At 30.6% G+C, this 15,501-nt stretch overlaps 1 protein-coding gene and 1 long non-coding RNA gene across 13 annotated transcripts; one reads left to right on the forward strand and one right to left on the reverse strand.

The window, feature by feature from the left end:
• Window positions 1-950: 950 nt before the first annotated feature.
• On the reverse strand, window positions 951-10,800 carry LOC148611825 (uncharacterized). 6 transcript variants are annotated; one of them, XM_088592737.1, is made up of 5 exons: window positions 10,288-10,370; window positions 3,367-3,458; window positions 3,109-3,206; window positions 1,906-2,026; window positions 951-1,273 (listed from the first exon to the last, which is right to left on the reverse strand). In XM_088592737.1, the coding sequence occupies exons 3-5, from the start codon at window positions 3,112-3,114 to the stop codon at window positions 1,092-1,094; spliced, it is 309 nt and encodes a 102-aa protein (XP_088448863.1). In that variant the 5' UTR covers window positions 3,115-3,206; window positions 3,367-3,458; window positions 10,288-10,370; the 3' UTR covers window positions 951-1,091. The 6 variants fall into 6 exon arrangements, with proteins under 6 accessions (XP_088448863.1, XP_088448865.1, XP_088448864.1 ...); XM_088592739.1 differs by lacking the exons at window positions 3,367-3,458; window positions 10,288-10,370 and adding an exon at window positions 10,776-10,800; XM_088592738.1 differs by lacking the exon at window positions 3,367-3,458.
• On the forward strand, window positions 6,885-15,126 carry LOC148611826 (uncharacterized). Of its 7 annotated transcripts, XR_015924230.1 has the most exons (7): window positions 6,885-6,978; window positions 7,437-7,660; window positions 8,506-8,644; window positions 11,106-11,201; window positions 11,721-11,827; window positions 13,480-13,679; window positions 14,303-15,126. It is a non-coding gene; the product is annotated as an uncharacterized LOC148611826 (long non-coding RNA). The 7 variants fall into 7 exon arrangements; XR_015924228.1 differs by lacking the exons at window positions 6,885-6,978; window positions 7,437-7,660; window positions 8,506-8,644 and adding exons at window positions 8,684-10,250; window positions 10,684-10,889; XR_015924232.1 differs by lacking the exons at window positions 6,885-6,978; window positions 7,437-7,660; window positions 8,506-8,644 and adding exons at window positions 10,397-10,889; window positions 12,414-12,968.
• The last annotated feature ends 375 nt before the right edge of the window (window positions 15,127-15,501 follow it).

Raw genomic sequence — 15,501 nt, forward strand, 5'->3', positions numbered from 1 at the left:
AGATAAAAGATGTAAGACCTGCACACCAAAACGTTTAAAAGCTACTGCACTGGAAAGGAATTTGCCATTTTTTGCGCCGTGACTTGCAAAACCGAAAATACCATATACCTTCTCCAGTGCCGATGTGGTATGCAGTACGTTTGCGAAACAGAACAAGATTGAAGTCATCACTACAGAAGTTTTATGATTTATTCAACGGATCATAGTTTACCTTCCCTCGTTTGTCTACCCCGGACTTGACTTTTTATGAGCCCGAGTTGCTCATTTACTTTTGTAACTTTGTATGTGTAATTTTAGTAACTTTATGTTCTTTGTTGTGTGTGTCTGTTTTCCGTGTCTGGTCTTTGTCCCTGGATTACATTATTTTGATTACGCTATAACTTTGGTTCCCTTGATTACTCTTGAGAAACCGTTTTTAATTATGTTTGATTTGAACACAAAGCAATCCTAAGTAATCAAGAAGGGGGATGGTTTTGCTCACACCAATGTACGTTAACACAGCCGCATGTGTTCACCTGTCCCAAATCAGGAATTTATGACATCTGTATGTAATGTTTTGTTTTCGTTTTCAGCCTACTTTAATAGCTGTTGGAGTTTATGATTTAAGCAACTATTTCGCTGCACCAGTAAAAATGTTGTTTTGGGGCTAGGATTAACCTCGTTTGTTCATCTATTGATATTCTATTCTTGAAATGTTTTGTTTGTATCGGATATTGGCTGGTTTGGGTGGGAAGGAAATTTAAATTTGCATTCCCTTACAAAATCACTTGCTAAAACCCAGAATGACGAAAAAGGAAAGATAAAATAGCATTTTAAAAATACGAATGGGCCACAGAATTCGAATGTAGTTTTTTTCAAGACTTTAGCAGATTATGACGAGTTCTTTATGTAATCAGAAATATAATGTTTGTACTGTACATTCGCCTCTTTAATTAATAAAGCTAATGAAGGACAGTCCATATTTTTATTGCATTTAAAAGGTTCAAAATTTAACCGGACAAAAATGTGTTTTATATGAACTACTAGCTATCATTACCATGTATTACGTCAATTGTCATTTTCATAAGCATCACATTTCAATATGTCGACAGTCAGCGAATTTCTATAATAGAAAACAATTCTTGAATTACAGATTGACAGTTTGTACATCCTTGAATTACAAAAATATTACTACTTGAATGGCCACATGGTAAACGACTTATACATTTTAACAACCAATGATGCTCTCTTCTACCAGCACTTATATGAACGACAAATGGTTTCCTTTCAAACTCTGAAAAGGAAAAAATCAATATTCATGAAGATCAAACTCTGAAAAAGAAGAAGTCAATATTCATGAAGAAATTTCATTGAATATATACATGTATACAATATCATTGAAAAGCATTTTCTTATTCAAATCATAGCAAATACTACTATATATGCAAACTAAGGTAATGTTTCACTTGACATTTGACGGGGTTTATTGTAATGCAATTGTTACACAAGAATAAAAGGAACTCACACGCGTCCAAACTTAAAGTGTGGAACTTCTTTCATGGGTTTGAGAAATATTTCACAACGAGGACATAAGCAAGTGCCAACAATGTATCAACTTCAAATAAAGCTTCACATGTTTGCAATACACCGAGAAAAGAACATTATCACCATTGTGCACAACTGTCTCTCTAATGGAAAACTGAAAATTTAAAGTGAATTGCAACGTTGTCTGTTTCTGTAAAACCTTTAACTCTTAGAAAAACCCCGAATAGTTGTGGTTAAATGCCGAATTAAATTGATTAAATTCACCTCAATCGATCTGGCATGGACCATCTTAAATATTAATTACCCATTTCCTTTGGGCTACTTCAATTTCTTAACGTAAAAAGAAATATTGTTGGTTTATTTTTTATTTGAGAATCATACCTTTATTGCTCCAGTTACTAAACGATTTGTTATAGACATGTACTCCTGGTTGCATCAATATTGTTGTTCCTAATTTAGGGAATGTATTTCCTGCTTCTGGAAGAGGATCCAAACTGTCAGCCTGCAATTATTAATATTGTGAAATGTTTGCGCTCTTCATATTCTTTGCAATTACATAAGTATATGCATAATTAAACAAAAGAAATTTCCTCCACATCTGTAACCTATTAGCATTGAACTTCATTCTTAATATCTGTGCTATTTTTTTCTTTTTTCAATATTATTTAAAATGAAGTCTCTACTGAAGGTCAGTCAAAATCAGTCAATCATGCTTAGTAATAAACAACACTCGTCAATTTCAAGCAGAGCGATTACCATCTATCTTTATTTCTATAATCAATGCTTTGATCTTATCTGAGTAGACTCATTGTTGACAAAAGGGGTCATCTTCGTTACACGTTTAACATAGCTTAATCCAAAATAAAAAAACAAAACAAAACAAAACAATACAAAATCATTCCAACATAACGTAAACAGGTCGAGAAAACAGAAACTTTGACTTAGCCTGGTTGTCATTGATGAGGTGATTACGAGAAAGGACTACCTTGTACAAGATTTTGTTTTGGTCTTTAAAGTTTGAGCGTGCATGGAAAAACATAGACCATTTTAACAAACTCAAAACTTAACTCTAAGAAATTCAGTCCACTTGTGACATCTAATTACAGTTGTAAAATCTAATAACAACATTTAAGTATTTTTAGATATCAATACAGGAAGTGACGAAAGAAAAATAATCAATACAGGAAGTGATGAAAAAGGCGGTAAAAATACCGCCATGTTTCATTTGTAAATTTCAAGGAAATCATAACATTGCTATAAATAAAAGAGATAAAAAGACAAATGCTCTGTCATGCTGATAGACAACAATGAGTGCCTGTTATGGTCGAATCTAAGCCTTAGAGCATGTAGGAAACTGCAGTTTTACCTATAAAATGTGTACGCTAAAGCATGCGCTACATTTTTCTCAAATAATACTTGAGCAAAATATACTTTTTAATATCAACATTGGATGTGTAGTTTCTTGTTCAGTTGCATTGTAAAGATCAACATTTTCACCATTAGGATGAATCTATATAACATTTTGTGCATGAACGTATGCCAAAAAGTCTTACAAAAAGAGAGAGAAATACAAAGGAAACTTACCATCATGGCGGAAAAAACACATATGGCATCAACCTGTTAGTTTCGAATATCTAGAAAATGGGATTCGACGGACGAAACGTAGTATCCATGGCTGGAAACTGTTGTTGAATGTTGAACATGAAAAAAAATCACAGAAAAAAATTGATAATAGAATTAAGAATAAGATTAAGAATAAAACGTTTCATTTAATAGTATCAAAAAACGCGGTCAAGTGCTATATTTATTAATGACATCTTTGTATAAATCTGAACCACTTACCTCTACACATAGAACTCAATCTGATGGTTTTTTCATTACAGTACTCTTGGTGAACATGTCTTTGAACAAGTTAGTATTAAGGAGAGTGATTCCTGCAAATAAATCAATAAAACTTTGTAAGCACAGGAGTCATGATAGGGTTACAAAACTACTGACCTATTGATATCATAATTGTTATGAAGGTATCATTTTTCGATCACCATTGTCCTTTGTAGGAATACAGAAACTGACCAATATGAAAAATGATGACATCTTGATTTATGTTTTGCAAACATGATTATTGATCTTTATAGTAAACATTAAACATGTTGATGTTTTATCACTAATGCTGTATTAAACAGTCATGCATGATGAACGTAGCATCCCCTATTATCCAAATAGTAGCTTTCTTGTTCAATAAAAATAAGATTTTGGTATTTAATTCTCAAAATTAACTTATAAACTTACTAATAACAAAACATATGTGTCATATGGCATGCATATGATCGAGCTTTGAATATTATTCACAACATTATATATCTTATTAATTATTACAAAACTGAGCTGTATCCTTTTTGAGCAGAGTGAGCATTTGTATTTTATACATAAATGCTGGTTTAACAAGTTATGAATTAGACCCTATGTCCATAAAAGAATCTTCAATACTGTCATTATTGAATCGACATGCATTACTTGTACGGGGTAAACTGTCCATTCTGTGGTATATTGGGGTGAGGAATTCGGCGACAGGGATAGAGGATGGAAACTTGTATATTTTGGAAGGGGGTGGGGATTTTGAATGGGAACGATAACGAAATTAATTTTTTAAGCATTCAATGGTATGAGAAAAATATATTAAATTAACTACGATAATAGTAAAGTAAATAGTGGATAAAGAATATCCAACGGATATTTCAAGGGGATAGGGATTTTTCTATGGTATTGGGCATATTGATAGGGAAATTGGCGGATGAGAAATTGGGGATGGTATATGGTGTGAATGGGAAGTGTTGTATAGACTTATGTTTTATATTCATTATTAGTTTCACTACATAGCTTTGACATTGAAGTGAGTCTTCTCTCGACGGAAAAAGGAATGCAAATCATGAACATATACTTGAAGAGGAGATAATCCATATTTGCCAGATAATTTTCAACTGTAATAACTTTACCATCATGGTATAAAGCTAAAAAAAAACTTTTCCTTACTTGGAATACATAAGCTAAACTATAGCACAAATACGAAAAAACCTTATTTGCGACAGTTTCTACTATGAGTCCTTTAATTATGATTTTGCAAGGTTCTTTTTAAGACTGCTTTTTTAATATTTTTCAGGGACATCTACGAAATGCATTATATAATTAACCCTTCTTAAACAAATAAATTATATTTCAAATTCGAAGATTTTCAAAGCTGTTTAACACTTCGATACTTATATACCATGCAAATGGAATAAAGAAACAGTTGTAGTTTAATAACTCGTCATAGCATTTTTCACGTTATGATGATAATAGAAAGATTAAAGAAAGGTCTGATTTCATCAACAGGTTACGTGATATTTTCGTATTGAAAAGTAAAATCGGTTTATCATATCGTTATATTCAAGCATAGTTATACTTGCAGACTGTGGTTGAGAAGCTGAAGTAAATGAATAATCCATTATACTAGTGAAACAAGTGTGATTATGTTTTTTTTAAACCATATGCTCCACTCTGACAGAATGTTTTTTCTTTGAAAGGCCTGCAAGAATACAAAGAGCACTTGAGTTCATTTCTGTTTTACAAATCTGCAATTATTGTTGCATTAGAAGTTTTCAGATAAGTTGCCATATAAATAACCAATTATATAAGCTTGGTACATGCAGATTTAATATTTATCTATTTAGGGACACTTATTCTGTTGATGGTAAGCAAACTTTACTGAGTAGTTTTAGACAATATAAGACGAGGGTTCCGTGCCAGAATGTGCTATTTAGTATATATAGTACACTGGGAAAATCACTGTCGTGTATGGAATTCCTGAAATATCATTCGCTTAAGAATGTTGATGATCTTATCAAAAAGTTAGGTATAGATTGTTAGCTACTTCGGGAACTATATAATTTAAGATGATAAAGATATCAAACCCTTTGGCAAAAAGCAGAAGTAATAATATTAACGACATATAAGTTTTCATGAATATGCGTTTGCTGATGTCACTTATATAGAATAACTAACTTCAAATTGCATTGGAAATAGGTTTAAAAAGTCATTCACATAGATTGGTGTTTTGACTTGTATATACAATGTTGTAACTGATGAAAACTTGTCGGATTTATTTACAGCCAATGAGTGGCAACATCTAACTTGTTCTTCTGATAGAACCGTTTAGTACTAAAATCAATTAAGAGGTGTTTTTAATTGGTAGCTGCAGTATTTCTCTAAGTAAACTTACTCAGTTTCCAGATGACTTAAATTGTGTTAATTCATTTATTTTTTTAAATGAATTACATTTCCATTGGATGATTTTATATTCAGATATACTGGTTTTGGGGTAAATGTAATTAGAATTGTTTGAAGATAGTGAATCGAATATGAATTTATTGGTTAAATTATGAAAGCATTATTAATATGGTTTATTTTAATCTCAAAATGATAATGGTTTTCCTTTTTATATCATTTCAAATGTTTTGGAGTGTCTTTATAAATCTTCCTGTTGTATGGATATGTATGGTAAATCAATAAATCTATATATACTTAAGGTCGATTTTTGTTGATTGAAAAAATAGAAATTATTGGTCTTTATGATCATCATTGATAGTTTATAATATAAATCATGGGTTAAAAACTAAACAAATGGTGTTGAAGGGGTTTCGACAAGTAACGGGCCTTTACTGAGACGTTTTAAAGTATGTTATTGGTTACATTAGTCCCATGCCCATTTAACCTACAGAGCTAAAAGCGCCATTAAATCAATTTAAGTGTGTCTAAAATGAATTTAGTATTTCTAAATATGCTATGACAACACATAATTAATTTAAGCATTTATTGCTACAATATATATATTTCGAATTAATCAAATTGGAATTTTATATTCTACCCATATTTCATAAATATAGTTTGAAGCATCAGGTCTTCCAATTATTGAAGTTATGGGATTAGATATTCTGGAAAAAGATATCGGAGCTAGTTGTCTTTACATGTAAATGTAAACAAAACAAACCACCCCACCCTATGATGTCATCAGTTTGTGAAATTATTCATAACTTAAATATGTTTCAGAATCATTCACAAGAACACGTATCCGTCTAAGGTCAATATTTTCACCATCCACGATAATTCATTCGTTCCTTTTTGACCAGTTTTAGTTTTGAATTTGCCAGCTGATTATCCCACAATGCATCATGTTTACATGGGGCTTCGTGAGGGGTAAAACAGTCAAAAAAATTTGTATCATATGTTCTGGCATAAAACACGTCTCAGAACATCTTTGCAAATATCAGTTTGAAAGAGTCTATCTTTAACATTACTCAATCAACAACTTTCATTAAAATTAAGCTTAATGTCAAAAGAATGGTGACATTGTCTTCGACCATCTGCAACACATCATAACATATAGTGCATATTTTCTTAAGTCTCCTTTTGACAGTTTCCGTAAGTATTCACCATTGATTTGTATGTTTTTTATTGGTTTTTATTAAGCAAATATATAATTTTAGATTACCGTTATTATTACGAGTAACGGTACAAATGAAGATGTGACTCTATATACGGATATGCAATCGTGAGGTACATAAATATTAAATTATAAACATCACATTTAACAAGGAAATGGTGTGTAATTAGTATGATAGAAAATTTTCTATGCTGATGCTGAAACCATGGGAACCAAAGAGCATAATTCAGAATTAAACGACTAGACAAAATATTGAAAAAAAACGAAACACACAACAAAGATCATCATGCCATAATCACAGTAGACTGTCTAAATAGATGTCCCTTAACATTTTGAAGAGTAATGGCGTGTTATCAGAACGGAAGACAGTATGAGTAGTAAATATGGCTGAATATTTATTATCATTTGTATGAAGGTATATTTGCTTTCATTTTAGACCACGTCTTAAAAGGAAAACTTGGTGCATTAATTCATCAAAGGATAGATGTAGTCCACAAAGAGGAATAAAAGGCTGTCATTATAAAAGTAAACAGTCATGGTTATTCAGTTGAATAATGAAGAATTTACAGTAACAGAGCGTGATAATTTTACTGCTTAGTGTTTACAAAATATGCATTTCAAAAGATGTCTTCTGGAAATGTCCCTGAAGAAACCAGGCAGGTATTATGATGTGGGAAACAATAAGATAATGTAATGTTAGACTCATACTAATCCCAGAGAAAAAGCATCAGAGATGGATGACTCATAGTTTATTGTCAAAGTTAAGAAAAAAATATGAATGGATCAAAAAGTGACTTGCTTTTCAATAGTTTCTATTTAATATGTCTCTTTCTTACAATTTGACAAACCAATATGCAATTCCATATTTTAGACAACATGAACTTGTGATCCCTAATGGTTAAAATTTTAAACAAAAGATGACATGTGCCACTCATAATGGATACACCCTTACCAAATATTTAAACGTAGATTCGAATATAAAATCAAATTGCGTTTTGGCTCTTAATTTTTCATTTTCAGATAGATACTATTCTTGCTACGCCATTAAAAACTTTTGACCTTTTTAGTTTCTCATATTAATTTTGAATTAACCTTAAGGATTATCTTATCGTATATCAGGATGATGTGTATTTTGATATTCTCGTATAATCAGAGGCAAGTAACAAGATCATTTTTTTCAAATCGTATATCCATTTATATTCACTTCCATCCTTTGGAATCACACATGTCGAACACACTAAAAATAATGATTGGTTAATTGATTCATTGATGTTACCAGAAATAGTGTATCCACCATTGTTTTGAATTTAACACTAATTATTTCATACTTTACAACAAAATTCAATATTTATGCACCATTTTGTCACCTTTTATCAAAACAACATGGCAATGTATATGAAATTTAAAAGTAACATGAAGGAAGCTATATAGTGGAAGTTTCTTATTTGATAATATTTATATATTAACATGTATGACGAAAGTATGAGAAATTTATTCTTTTGCAGTTGAAGAACCGAAATTCTGGTTTTAATGCATGTGACTAATATTCGCCATGCTGACGCTTACCTAGCAATTATTGCAGAATTAGCTGGTAACTCGTAAATTACAATTTGTGTGATTTATAAATGACAAAGAATGGAATAGGTTAGTGATGTAACTGATATAAAATATTATTTTTGTTAAGGACATGACTGGTCTGAAAACATAAACGTGATTACAAAACACAGTAGACTCACTAGTATTCACTCTACTGCAAATTTTATATAGTCCAATAAAACATATACAGACAAACAAAATCATTCACTACAAAGTAGTTTTACTGATATATCTGATCTTTTGTTTTTTGCAAGACTCACTGAGTGAATGTGTAGCATTATGATTAGCTGGTTCTTTTTAATATTTTGTAAAAAAGAAACCATATCATTAACTATATATCACTTTGATTAATGTCCATCTTCAGAGAGAGGGCTTTTTCCGCATTTTCATTTTGAAGACTACTGATATCCAAAGAAAAGAAGGTATAATTTCGAGAAATATGGTCAAGGGGAGATAACCAAAACTTCACAATATTTAATATTTTGTTCCAAAGTTAGAAAACATAAGTCAGAAATATGTTTCCCTTGCAACTAAAACTATTGTTGCAAATTGCATACTTCACTGGTATCAATTAATAGCGTAAAACTGTTGTTTTTATTTTTAATTTGTCATATCTGATGTCTCTAAGTAAATATGTGCCTTTTATATTTCGTGCCTAAAAAGCAAACAAACTTCATTTCAACAAATTTCAAGTTATATGTATTCGTATAATTTAACATATTAATTTACGATTCATAAAGCAAACGAAGAATAAAACTTTTAATTTTATCAGTTTTTGAACTGTGAACAAAACACAACTTCATATTATTTCAATACTCTATGTTGTATAATTTGAACAAGATCAAATGTCAGAATAAAATATCAACACAAGCTTACTGAAAAGTCTTGCTTCTAATCCCTTCTTCAGTATTACGTTTTAACAGTTTAATACACGAAGGAAAATGATGAACTATTTGTTTCCAGCAGTCACAATATGGGAATTTCTAGGTATTAATCTGACTCAGAATTGAGTGAACTAACATAAAGTAAATTGTGCAAATTGAAAGGGTTCAAATGATATTGTCTGGTGGGAATTCTCCATGCAATAACAACAGTTCACATATTTTTTGAAGAAGGAATATTTAAACCTATTTTCACTGGTTTAAGACATATTTTTGTGGTTTTCCTTATCAAGTGTATATTGAAATGTATAGTTCAATTAATCTAATTGGTACAAGTTGATTGTCGATATGGTTTTATATATATGTATGCTGGGTGAAAGGTCAATGCAAACTACCCAAATGAGTATTGGAAAAGGATCTGAAGAGGACATTAACCTCTAATTTTTTTTAAAATATGAAAAGGTGTAGCAGCCGACAGCCAAGGCCCAGTTAACCAACTCGGTTCACGCCTAGTGTAGACAATTTTGGTGTGTTAAGACTTCCTTAATTTTAAATTTACACAAATGTTGTGATAAATATATGTATTACCTATTTGTTTACATTTTTTGTACTTGTTGTGCTTGTTGTATTCTCATATTATATTTAGTGTACTTTAACTCATACTAGAAACTATGAGCTGGGAACACACAGGGCAATTTGGATTATTTATTTTACGTAACTGTAAACAAAACATGCCATTATACAATTTCCTGCGCAATCTTTTATTGGTCAAGGTAAGCAAGCCTAAAACATACTTTCTATGTCACTTACAATTCACCCTTTTTATGAGATAATCCATATTTATAACTTCAAAAGAATATTTCTCCGGTTAGTTTTAATTTCGAATTTGCCAGCTGAGTATCCCACAATACATCATTCAGATAAGGGGCTATGTAAAGGATAACTGTAAAAACATTGTATTCCATAACATCCACAAAAGCCAAGATCTCTTTGGAACTGCACCAGAAACATTTGTTTAATAAAACTTAACAGTTCTTGCAATATTTGTTCTCAATTAAGTAATATGTGAAAGGAATTCTTATATTTGAACTGAAATCATCCTCAAAATTGAAAAAAGAAAATGTGATATGTTTATTCTATATTCTTTCGATGATCTACTTTTAAAGAGTCATTAATTATATGATTCATCTATGAATATGATTCCAGTTTGAAGATAATGATCTAAGAGTACATAATGATCGAAGAGAAACTATGGATGAAGCTATAAGTGAACATATGTATAAACAAGCGATACGTACAAAGTACACACATAGCAACGGGAAGTACACAAATAGCATACTATAATTAACCAGGAAATTACGTAATGTGATCAAATGACGCGTGTAATATTGCAGCTGATGAAACTAATTAATGTAAGGGTTTGATTGTTCATATTGTGATATCTTGAGTAGAACACGAACTTCGTTTAAGCTAAATTTTTTCGACTATATGAAAATAATGTTAATACACTATGATTCATGTTGTGTACAAAATGTATATTGTCTATTTGTTTACAAAATACATCTCTTATATTTTTGTGCAAAACACGTGATATGAACACTATCAACATATTGTTTGTTATTGTTTAGTCTTTAGTTCAAAGATGTATCTCCGATTACATGGATTCAGTTGTACTAAGACACATGCCTTACTTGTAAAACAGTTAGAAACTCATATAGTGTTAGGTAAGTTGTTAACTGATATAAACTTGTTTGTTTTTATTAAGGCCATTATTTAAATGAATCTATAACTAACATGTAGAAATATTGGGTACTTAGGTATCCCAGAAGGGCGTTACAGTTATTAACATTTCTTGGTTTAATCTAAGACTATTTAGTTATATTAATTTGGAAATGGATTATCTAGTATGTTTCTAGTTATTTATATCTTTGTTCAATTGCATTTTATCATACAATACAAAAAAGCAGTATCTGGTACATTATGAAACTTATTAATATAAAGGTTTGATTGTTCATATTGTGACATTTAACGTAAAACACGAACTACATTTAAAGCTGAATCGTTTCGAATATTTAAAAAATAATGTTAATACATTTTTGTTCAAACGTTTTAAGAGTATGAAGTTGTGTGAATCATGTGTACAAAACGCATATTGTCTATTTGTTTGCAATATACGTCTCTAATGTTTATGCGGAGGCACTTAATATGAACACTGCGAACATATTTGTTGTACTTTTTTTCAGTTTTGACTTCAAACATATATAATACATACTTCTCTGATTAAATGAATGAAGTTCTGGTAAGACACATCCCTAACTAGAAAAACAGATTGAAACTCTTTAAGTTTAAGGTAAGTTGTTTATTTTTGTTCAGTGCATTAGTTACTTATATAAATCTTTAGCGAACAGATAGAAATATTGGGTACTTCAGGACGTTTTGAGTATGCTGTTTTTATATGATACAGTAATTTACATTTCTTTGCTTAATCTAAGACTATTAAGGTATATCAATATGGAAATAAGTTTCTAATAGGGTTATTTATATCTTTGTGCGATTACATTTAATTATACAGTACACAAAGGCAGAATGATTGGCAAGTCCATATTAAGTAAAAAAAATTGGGTTTATGTGTTATTTCAAAATCTTCGTGTTATGATATAGTTCAAACCTAATTTATATGAACTTGCATTTTAAAACTACCATATCAGTTTTTCATCATAACAAAGATTACACATAACACAGATGTCTTGGTGCTACTTTTAGGTGCGGGTATCGATTTGATTGCATATATCTTAGTCAAATTGTGATTATGCAATGAATCTGCTTTATCCCCATTATTCTGGAAGGCATCCCGTGTAAATATATAGACTTTGGCTATCATCAGGAATGCAACAATATAAAATTTGTGCAATTAAGAAATTGAATATCATTTGCAGAGAGAGTGTCCAAAATCTTTGGTAAGAAATTTGATGCATTTGTAAATACAGGAAATAGATAAAAATGTTCATATCATGACTTAAATGGGAGGTACGTAGCTATGTTTATCATTGATTAAAGCATAAAGACAGAAAATGAAAATGTGTGTTAATTTAGTGTGCGTTATGTCTTAAGGAAATAAAACTAGTAAAGAATTAAAATAGAATTAGGATATTTTTATTTCCAATTTAGAGGGCTCATATTGAGTATATACAATGATTAAAGTAATTAAGTAAACAATAAGACATCACACAATATTATAAGTCTTATTTCATATTTTAAGCAAATAATATACATTAATGATAATTATGATTAATTATTACGATTTGCATTTTTTCATTTTTGGTTTCGCATTATTAGCTATGCTAGTGAGAAAACGTATATTTGTGTACTGATATGACCTAATTTAGGAAACATAATCCCCAACAACAGTGGTAACTATTAACAAATAGTTAAATTTCACAAGACATGGTTATATCTATATCTGCGAAAAAAACATGCAGACAAATAAGTAGGTAATTAATATATAAATAAGTATGAAAATAAATTATATCTGTACAAAAGTAAATACCTTGTGTATTAACAACTCCTTTAACTGCCTTAGTAAATGTAAATGACTACACAAGTAAACGAAAATGATTGTGCCATTTTACTGTTTTACATTTTAAGAGCATCACTATTCATAAACGTCGAAACATGTGCAGCATTTGGCAAATGTCTCATTTAAGTAAGACATGCATTTAACAGAAATTTAAAAAAGCATGTAATATTGACTGCCTTTTTCAATATTGAGTAGATGCATACAATAGTTTTGATTAAGATTTCTCGGTGTATTTGGTTCCAATAACTCTGTTAAGAGATTATGGATAAAAACAAATTTACAGCAAACTGAAAATTGCAATACTTATATGATTTTTTCTACTTGACAAATGAAAATATACTTCAATTTTAAACAACATCTTGTTTTATAAAGATCATTGAATTCCTACAATATAAAATTAATGTTTGTTCTTATGTTCATTGCAGGAAATAAGAAGACAGTCATTAATGCCGTTTTGTACATAAACATGACAGCACTTTGTTTATGTTTTGCCAGACTACACTTGGTAATTGATACAGGGTTGTCTGGTAAATCATAATAATGAAATTGTTGCTTAAATCAACAACAAAGACTGATTTATGCGACTGTTGCAGAGAATAAACCTAATTCGTGTAAAATACTATTGGTATGTACATTAAGACGTATATGAAACTATAGCTCTTACCATTTAACCGAAAATATAGTAGATATTTCTGTAAAATGTAAAAGGGGGTGTCTTCAATATCCCAGATTAATACAAGTCTACTTGTGACCTGTGCATTGAAATGAACAATGCGCCGAGAAAATTAAGATTTGTAATGGACAAAAATCATAACGTACTTGTAGAAACATCTTCACGAAATACACTTAATACTTAATAATGAGAACAGTAAAATATGTTTTTATGGACAAGGGGGGGTAATAAATATTCAAGCCCACAGATGGTGTTTGAATTACCAATTTTGGTCTCATTAAAAACATACCTTTTTAATGTTTTCATATATCAAAATGAATATTAATCAAAACTATTCATTAATGCACCGTTTTACATATGTATTACCAATTAAGAAATCTTAATCAATATATTTTTTTTGTTTATTTATTTGTTTTTTCGCTTAATCAAATCTCATGATGATTTTTTTTCTGAGTTTTTGGTATGACCTTTTGGTCCGTCAATATCATCAACCAATCGTAGGAAAAATCTGATAACAAAAGAACAGAAGAAGCAGCTATATAACGATTCTGCTGCTGTTTTTTAATTTTTTTCAGAATTGCCATGATCTCGATCGTCCTACCAGGGCAGTTCAAAAGACATTTCAGAAACGTGAAAAGGAAAGATGAATCTTAAGACTGACATTTAGATATTCGCTGCTCGAGGATTGGATCTATATCCATGGAGCCGAACATCATGGACTTTACTTCTATGATGTGAAAGGTTGAATTTGGATGGTTAATGATGTGTTTAAAAATATGAACGTTTAATATTCTCAATGTTTACCAGAATATACATATACATTTATTATTATTTTCAATCATATTATAATTGTCACATTTTTGTTCGGGTGAGTTAAGCCAAAATAATAAATAGGACGGAAGGTTATATTTTTATGGATATCTTCTGTGTTAACGCAGAGATTGGTATTTACTGATATGTAAAATGGTGGTCTTCTTTGTTACCAACGAGACCGGTTCCTGAATTGTTACCTATTCGGAATATGAACTTCTCCGAAAACACCGGAGAGTTCGGGTAAATATATCTATTGTATTGGAGTTCGTGTTCCATGGTCTCTCTTGCCGTGTGTTATTATGGTAAGGGACCAGAAAGATTGTATCTTGTACTGGTACCAGTAAAGCAGGGCTAGGCTTGCTCCATTACTAATATAAATGGGCGTAAAATATGCGTTTTATACGACACTTTGTCTTTAACAATAATCGAATTCGTACTTATTTCTTTAAAAGGGCACCTTGAAAGGACTCTTCAAAATAAATGAAGGCGGGAATAAACATTAATTTCGGTTATGTTTTATCATGTTACAGAAGACATCTGCGAAATGGGGTTGATAAATGTAATAATTTTAGTTTACTTTACTATATTATGTTTTGTTGTTTTATTCTGCCTTTAAAATTAAAAAAAAAGTATGCATCATAATTGAACTCCCCTAACAAATGGCAAATAGAACATTTCTTTGTTTTCTTGTTGGGGTTTAACGTCCGAGCAGCAATATTCCAGCAAAATTCAGACGATGAACTTGAAGTGGATGATAAAATGAACATGAAATGATGATGCAATGAAAAAAAGAATGGGACACAAGGATAATAGGGTCGACTAATTTTGATTGCCACTCGAAAAAGGGGGGGGTAAGGTCGGACAATTTAGCCTACTGTGGCGGACCGCAAAGGTTCCTATTCCTATCGAATATCACAGCAGGGTTCTTTAACGTGCGAGGAACGTGGCATGTTTCCCAAGA

The sequence above is a fragment of the Perna viridis genome, chromosome 7 (assembly GCF_037379345.1).
Source record: "Perna viridis isolate PV_CMFRI_1.1 ecotype Kerala chromosome 7, ASM3737934v1, whole genome shotgun sequence".
In the NCBI taxonomy this organism is placed as follows: Eukaryota; Metazoa; Mollusca; class Bivalvia; order Mytilida; family Mytilidae; genus Perna; species Perna viridis.

Excerpts from the sequence above, each read along its gene's own strand:
- LOC148611825 (XM_088592735.1), bottom strand. The coding sequence starts at position 2,652 with ATGTTGTTATTAGATTTTACAACTGTAATTAGATGTCACAAGTGGACT. Across the intron at positions 2,027-2,592 it reads AGTGGACTGAATTTCTTAGA|GCTGACAGTTTGGATCCTCT; the intron begins GTTAAGTTTTGA and ends TAATAATTGCAG. Across the intron at positions 1,274-1,905 it reads TAGTAACTGGAGCAATAAAG|AGTTTGAAAGGAAACCATTT; the intron begins GTATGATTCTCA and ends TTTCCTTTTCAG.